This window comes from Atta colombica, unplaced genomic scaffold, assembly GCF_001594045.1.
Source record: "Atta colombica isolate Treedump-2 unplaced genomic scaffold, Acol1.0 scaffold153, whole genome shotgun sequence".
Lineage (NCBI taxonomy): Eukaryota > Metazoa > Arthropoda > Insecta > Hymenoptera > Formicidae > Atta > Atta colombica.
In genome coordinates this window covers 585,878-594,794 of record NW_017259243.1, presented here as the reverse complement: position 1 = coordinate 594,794, position 8,917 = coordinate 585,878, and the positions used below count along the sequence as shown (strand labels likewise).

Below are 8,917 nucleotides of genomic sequence, written 5' to 3'. Positions count from 1 at the left end.
TATATATTCATGCAATTTTTTATCGGAAGATCGGAGTTTTTGGCTTGAAATCGAAATGTCGGTTATTCACACCTGTTATCATTCCTATTCCTCACTTCATTGTTGTTATATCGTAGTGCGCGATTCTCGGGGACAACATTAGTTTGAAATCGTTATAAAAGTTTTTGACCTGTATTTTTCACTATGTTTAAAAGTATTGTGTTACTAATATTATAAGATACTATTATTCATAACATATTTAACTATAAAAATATATAACTATATAATATCTTATAACATTAGTAACTAAATACTTTTTAAATATAGGCTTTTTTTAAATATAGGCTTCATTCAGCAGAACGATTATTTTGCAATTGTCTAAAAGTTTCTTCGCGCTGATTGGATTATACTTTATAGCTATAGAAAAATGATATTATCTCGCAGACAATCAATAAATATAAAACAATTGCAAAACTGTTGTGCTCTGCTGAATACAGCTATAATGAAAGACACAGATCAAAAACTTTTAACGATTTCAGACTAATGTCGTCTCTGAGACCGAACATCGCGCGCTATAACAAAACAGCAATGAAGTTAGGAATAGAAACGATAACGGGTAAATACCGACACATTTCAAACTTTTTGTTAAACCAAAAGATTCCGACCATAAACAACTCTACTTAATACCATCGAGACTTTTGTGATATTCGCAATAATTGATAGTACGAAAACAAAACGTCTTTATTTCAGTATAAACAATAAGAATCTTATTCTATCGTACATGTAAATACACAATCAATAGGAAAAAAAGTCTATAACGGTCAAAGTTGAATCTTTAGTTAAATAATTTCATGTGAATTCATATACTATATTTGTAATTATTGAATTGCGAGTTGAATTTTCGGACTAATTATAAGCATTTTTACGTTATCCACTGATTCAGAAACGTCACAGCTAAGGCATCTTCGTCTTCAAAGACCAGAAGATAGTCGTAACTTTTGGTTGTACAACGAAAAAAAACGCTTCATGATGGATATCGCGTTTTTTATGTCGCTTCAACATAGTTAAAGAAGAACATCTATTATTTTAGAGACTGAAAAAGCAATCTTACATAATGTAACGGGCTACTTCGAATGGAGGAAAGTCACGGTGATAATCGGTCCTTCCGGTGCGGGAAAGACCACTCTGCTGAAAATCATATCTGGCAAACGATTGACGGATATTAAGGGCAGCATTACCATAAACGGCGTTGAACGAAATAAAGGGACATTTCGGAAACAGGTGTGCTACGTACCGCAACAATTGGCTCTATTACCGTTCCTCACAACTAGAGAAACTCTTTATATAGCGGCTCGACTGAAACTTGACATTAATCAAAACAAAGAAGCGATTTGTTCAATTGTAAGTAAATAAGAAAATTTTCAAGTGTTTGTATACATAGAAAATAAGATGTCATTATGGCCTTCTAGATATTCTTTAAATCTGACTCAATGGATAATCACATATTAGTACCAAGTAATGGTCTCTAGTAATCAATGAATTAAATATGAGATTCTTAAGATATAATAGCTAATCTTTATTATGTGATCTAACTACCTAATAAAAAATGTTTCATGAATAAATATGTATAAACACGCATAAATATTCATATATCCTTCTTTCTTTCGTAAAATTATTTTTTAGTGTATTAGAAATAATAACAGTAAAAATATAAAATATAAAAAATATATAAAATATTATACATATTTATATATATTCATGCATGAAAAACTTTTTATCGGGTAATTTTAGTGCTTAAATTCAATGAATATGCTATTTGAAAATTGAAATTAAAGTGCAAATATCAGTATTTTCAGTTATATAATGCTCAAACATATTTCCTTTTTTAATTGAACTTCACTGATTAGCAGTGCCGCAAGCACTGGGTAATTAGTGACTATTCACTGATTCAGATTTAGAGAATATATTGAGTCCGTAAAGTTTGTGTCGATGTTGAAGGAAAATTGAAACGCAGAAAATTTAAATTTTAGTACATTTATTAAATTATATAGGTTAATCGGCACGAACTTTCCGGACAACCCAATAGTAGCTTCTCTTAATATTTCCGCTATGAATATTAAATGATTTTTTTGGAAACATTTGTTCAATAGTTCATTCCCAGTAAGCAAGAAACATTTTGGAACAGTTCAACAACATTGTAGCAACGTTGTAACATCATTACAATGTTGTTAAAATGTTCCAAAATGGATTATACCATGATACTAATATGCTAATAAATAATACTTAGCATTTATCATTTTTACTTTCGAGCATTTCGAAACGTTTTCGAAGTTATTTTTAGCATTTAATTAGGTATGCATATTTCCACTCAAACAGAACGCAACAAATTACGATAAAAATGACATTGAAATGAATCGGAAATGATTAAAAAATGACTTTTAATAATCATTTTGGAATCATTTTGACATCATATGACTTGTATTCAGCTTGGGCATTTCTCTTAAACTTAAGCTTATTCAAAAGAAATTTGAAGATGACAAGGCAATATAAGAATCGAACGCGGTAGTCGTTGTGCAAATAATATATAGATATAACACAAAACTCTTTATTATATAATAATGGACTTACATGTTTCGACTCATTTTTGAGCCCTCTTTAGAGGCGCCTTTACAGAATGTATACGTAATAATTATCTTGTCATAGTGAACTTCCTCCACTACATAAAAAAATCTTATTGTCTAAATTCGTAATTTGTAAATTTATTTTAAGCAATAGTTTTTGAGATATGAAGGTTTAAATATTGTCAATTACAGACTACATTTAGATAATTACCTGTGAGTATTAGTGAACGCTGAGAGAGAGAGAGAGAGAGAGAGAGAGAGAGAGAGAGAGGCACGCACTTACTAATACTACTGCATACATGACTTATAGTCATCTAAATGTAATCTATAACTATATTTAAAGCTTTATTATCTAAAAAATTACTGTTTAAAACAAAAATTTACAAATAACTTTCTTATTTTATTTCATTAGAACTTCCTTGATAATATATTGAATCGCGAATTTTGGACATCCTATATTATTATAGTATTATAGTAAAAATAGTATGTATATATACATACATATTATTTCTCATAGTATTTAGCTTAATTTATCATATATATGGTGAGTAAAAGATTGACTCATTACACATCAGATATTATTTATTTCTATCAGGTAAACGATATAGCAGAAACTCTCAGTTTATCAAATTGTCTGGACACATTAGCGAACAAATTAAGTGGTGGCGAACAAAAAAGACTCTCTATCGGCGTGGAAATAATTGCTAAACCATCTATTCTATTATTAGACGAACCAACAAGCGGTCTCGATAGTGTGGCCTCTTATCAGGTATACGTATATTAATAATGCAGTTATATATTATTAACGATCATTTCAAAAACATTGTATAATATTAATTATATAATATTAGGGTATGTACTGGATATCCTGAAAGTATACGATATCCGGTCTTATTCGGCCTCTTTTTATTCTCTCGGATAGCCGCATATTATTAATATCTGATAATATATCCGGTTGATATTTTATGTTGAAAGTTCGAGTCTTTATTAATGCTGAATTCTATTCTTTTCACTTTAACTTTCTATACAGTTCATTTTTTTCTTTTTCTTTTTACGTCGGCAAGATAAAGAAAATTATTTAAAGAGTGAAGCGCCATTTTCAAAGTTAGGTGTTAAATTAATATTTACATATTATGAATGTACGTATGTATTTTTTAAATGAATTAATTTATCTTAAAAATATGACTACGTGCCGATTATTTTCAAATTTTCAACATAAAAATCAATCAGAAAAATATTAATAATTTCCCCAAATTTTAATAAGAAACATCTCAAAACCTCTAAAGAAAATTATTATTTTTCTAATTGCTTTCCTTTTTATCTTTTTCTTTTAAATAGAGTAGAGAAATTGTATATCTGGTGTCATTTCTTTTTAGGTATTTGAGTGGTAAAAAAATTTTTACCACTCAAATAATAACTTTTTAAACATGAATACATATAAATATGTATAAGTATACATAAATATTCATAAAAACATATATAATCATATATGAAACATGTATACATTCCTCTTTTTTTTTGTAAAAATATTTTTTAATGTAGTAGAAATAATAATAGTAATATGAAAACATAAAAAATAATTAAAAGGATAATTTTCACATTGTTGTTGTTTTAGAAAAAAACAAGTTTGGAAGAATATAAAAAAAATATTCATACACAATTATGCATAATTATATATATAATTATATATAAATAAAATCACAAAATATAAAAGAGTGCTTATAAGAGTCGATACTAATTGGTTATGTGTAATTAATTTATTCAATATACATTAAATTCTAGACATTTCGATCGCCAATTTGGATCCTTCTTAACAAATATTTAATACTTAAAAAAAGTATTTGTCATATAAATAACATGAACATCATAAGTTAAAAAAATATGTAAACAGATTAATACTAGTTCATTTGTTTCTGTTTTTATATGTTTATATTCTTTAGACATCCAAGAGCTTATTTATTTTAATTGTCAAATTAACTATTAATCAAATACAATTTTATATTAAATTGTTATTATCTCAAAAAGAATGTTTCGTTGATTCTAACTTACTAAACTTACATGATAAACGCTTGAAATAACCTGTGATGGCCTCATCCGATTGCACGCTCGAGATCATATGACAAACATCTCTCAAACTCTAACTCGAACGTTTTGAATATAATAAGCAGACATAAGCGAACATTTGAATATAATAAAAAATGGCTTTAATTGAAAAAGAGCATAACAAAATCTGAATATTTGACATTTGAATATAATAAAAAATGGCTTTAATTGAAAAAGAGCATAACAAAATCTATAATTCAAGAATAAAAAATATTTAATATTACAGTATATTCAAGAATGTACATATCAATTCGCACAAGATCCAATGAATATGAATCAATGGCTTTAGTTAAGTTTTGACCAATATAATTAATAACCAATGTAATCTTGCACAGATTAAACTAAGGGCGTTTGATTATTATATAGATATTAAATTCACTATATGTGATCTGAGTGACAGTTGGTTCTGAGTAAAGTTGAATAAAATTATGCATAATTGTGTATGAATATTTTTTCAAATTTTTTTTTTCTAAAACAAACAATGCGAAAATTATCCCTTTAATTATTTTTTGTTTTCACACATTACTATTTCAATTATACTAAAAAATAATTTTACATAAGAAATAATTTTACATAAGAAAGAGAGATATATAGATATTTTATATATGATTATACGTGTTTATGCATCCGATACATTCCTAATTAAAATAAACCAATACCTTACATTATATTTTGTAAGTTAATAATTTTAACTTACATTTTAAGTTAATAATTTTTTTTTGCATAATTGCACAGAACATTCTAGAAATATAATATCGTAGCAATTTCAACAAATCAGCTAACATTATTTGCAGTTATTTTAATATATCAAAATGACGACAAATAATGTTAATTCATTTACTGGAATATTGCAATGTTGCTAAAATGTTATAATGCATTGTTTTGTAATAATGTTCAATTTTAATGTGATGTATCAGAATATATAATTTGTGTTGAATAGCTCGTTAACACGCTGCATAATATGTCGAGAGCAAATTGCACTGTGATTTGTGCAATACATCAACCCAGTAGTCAAATAATTTCGCTCTTCGATGACATTATGGTATTGAGTCAAGGCAGAAGTATGTACTGCGGTCCAAAGAGCGAGATTTTAAAGACGTACAACGTTGCCGGGTTCACGTGTCCCAACTTCTATAACATAGCCGAATTTGGTAATGTTGACTCTATCGATCCGTCTTGATTACAATTATATTGTAATTAAATTAATTATACAAATTAAAAGAAAAGACGAAAGAATTTGAAAAAGACTATTGACAGAATAAAGCTATACGCATTTTTCTCATAAATTTTTTATAACTTTAAAATTAGTTTCTTCTTTTATTTAACTTGTAGTGTAAATTTTATAAAATTTTAAAAATATTTTTTGCAAATTTTGAAAAATAGAGTAATAACAGATTATTATTTTTTATTTAATATTTGAATAAGAATCAAAATAAGAGAGAAATATTAATATGTATATCTGTATTTATCTGTAACAATATTATTTTTTTAATAATATTTTTTTAACTTATGTAAATCCTTGAAGAAGATATACTCTTAAGACAAAATTTATAAAAATTTATACATGTATACTGTAACATATATGTGTTATTTATAAATCTATTCAGTCATATTTAGATCATGATAAGTACATTTTAAAATAGTTGCTAAAATTTTTAAATTATAAAATTATTTTAGAAATTAAAATAATTTAAAAACATATTATAAATAAAAATTAATCAATATTAATTGCGTTTTTCTAATTGCAGTGCTCGAAGTAATAACCGAGCAAAGAGGTGGTGACTTGGAGAATCTATACAAAATTTGTCGTGATGAATGCGAAAAATTCAAATTACATAGCAGACATAATAAAAACAGTAAATATCTCGATATTATTTTTTCAATCCATAACAATTTATTAATAATTACTTTCGTAATTAATATTAATTTATTAATATTTTTATCACTTCACGATAATTAAATAAAAAGCAATTTACGTACTGACTAACATTCTTTACAGAAATTAAAATTCTTAGAAATATTGAATCAGTTAGACATTCAGTACTGCCTTTGTATACATAAAATTAATGTTATTCAATAAAAAATACGCAAAAATAAGCAAGATAATTTATAGATATAAAATTGTGAGAAACAAAGGAAAACTCCGCAAAAACCTCGAAATTGAATTTCGGTCGAATTGCTTGAAAATTTGATATGTTATAGATTTTACGTCCTGATAAGAAGTTTCCACAGGTACGACTCTCTGTAAACCGTTTGACTTCCACGAGGAGTCACTTTTTGAAATGGATTAATACTAAAATTTCTTATTTTCATGTACAGTGCATTCTTACGTCATTATTTGCACTTTCTAAGTATATTTTTAAATAAAAAGTTATAAAGATAAATATTCATCTGATTGTTTCTCACAAATCGGATTGTTTGATTATTGTGAGTTTTGTATTACAAGATTCAATAAAAAAAGGAATTTTAATTTTATTTATTAAAAAAATATAATTTTTTTACAAGAAAGAAATATTTAACTAATAAGAATTAATAGTATGAGTAGTTATAAAAACAATTGTTGTAAAAAGTAGCTTTAAAATGAATTGTTTGTAAAAGTAATTATGAAACAAGACTATGCAAAGAGTTTTTAGTCCTATTGCAAAGATAAATATGAGGCTCTAGCTTTTCATAAAGTTCGTATTAAAAAAGCTTTGAAGAATTTAGATAATATAAAAAAACAGAATAATTAAAATTATTATTTATTTATTGTATTATATATTATATATATGTGTGTTATATAATAATATTGTGTGTGTGTGTGTGTGTGTGTGTGTGTGTGTGTGTGTGTGTGTGTGTGTATAATTCTACGTTATACAGAGATAAAGATTAATCGATATCGATTTCATTGTCATTTCTCATTGGGTATTATTTAATTTTGTATGAAATTTAACTTGGCGCCAATTGTTGATATCAAATCTCTTTTATGAATGATACATAAAATTTTGTGGACTTGGCGCCAGTTTTTGTTGATATCAAATCTTTTATACGAATGATACATATCATTAGAAATAAGTAACAAAAGATACGTTTTATATTTTTTAATTTGATAGAATTTCACTTGATTAGTTAAAATTCTAATATCTGATTTTAATTTTTCATTTGCTACATTAGTTTTTTTTCAAGGAGTAGTAATTTTTAACAAAGAATTAAAGTTGCTATTACTTGGATTGGAATAAAAAGACCTTCAATAAAAATATTTAAAGAAAAATTAAAACTACTATTAAATGGATTGGATACTTAGGTTTTATTCGAGAAGTACATTTTCTTAGATGTGAAGCAACTCAACGTTGACTTCACGTCTCAAAAATCAAGTTATCAACTTTGATATCCTTATAGTTTTTTGTGAGAAACAATTAAGTCAATATTATTCTTATAATTTTTTTACTTAAAAATATACACCAAAAGAGCAAATAATAACGTAGAAATACATCATACTCGTTGAAAATAAAATAATATTAGCCAATTTTGAAAAATGATGCCTCGTAGAAGTCAAACGATTCATTATAGGGAGTTGTGTTCGTGGAGACCTTTTATCAGGATGACAAGATCTACAACATATCAAATTTTCAAAGGCAATTCGACCGAAATTCAATTTTTTTCATAAAATTTGTGCGGAGTCCTTTTTTGATGACTGTTAAAATAACTCTTAATAACTTTTATAATAACTACCCAGTCTCTCAGAGATGATAATGGAATCGACATCGAATCGATTCCATTATAATTTCTGACTGAGTAATTGACATTTTTATAGAATTGAATTCATCAATTGACTCCAAGCAAAAATGTGAAACAAATGATACAAATACACTAATAAACAATATAATACAAGAAAAATCGACGTGGCAACAGCAAAAAATTTTATTTTTACGAGCTCTAATCTATATAAAACGAGATACAGTGAGTAGAAACTTTCAAAAGTAATATTTGAAGTAATCTTTTAATCTGATTGAAAAATTAAAATACTGTTGTTTTTTAATTAATTTTTCAGGTCTTAACAAAAATAAGATTTATGACGCACATCGGTGTCGCGCTGATATTAGGGATAGTTTTCTATAATTTTGGTGACAATGCGGAAAAAGTGAACAGTAATATCGCTTGCTTGTTTTTTTTTCTGTTATTTTTATTCTTTGTGAATGCCGAACGGACAGTACAAACGTGTAAGTGATATAGTT

At 26.3% G+C, this 8,917-nt stretch overlaps 1 protein-coding gene across 1 annotated transcript in view; it reads left to right on the top strand.

Moving 5' to 3' along the window:
• LOC108685467 (ATP-binding cassette sub-family G member 4-like) overlaps positions 1-8,917 on the top strand; it is a 12,763-nt gene that overhangs the window by 2,013 nt on the left and 1,833 nt on the right. The window contains exons 2-7 of the mRNA XM_018190254.1: positions 1,070-1,380; positions 3,196-3,369; positions 5,644-5,854; positions 6,452-6,559; positions 8,497-8,642; positions 8,734-8,902. Of these exons, the coding sequence (XP_018045743.1) occupies positions 1,070-1,380; positions 3,196-3,369; positions 5,644-5,854; positions 6,452-6,559; positions 8,497-8,642; positions 8,734-8,902 (1,119 nt within the window). The remainder of the gene's footprint in view (positions 1-1,069; positions 1,381-3,195; positions 3,370-5,643; positions 5,855-6,451; positions 6,560-8,496; positions 8,643-8,733; positions 8,903-8,917) is intronic.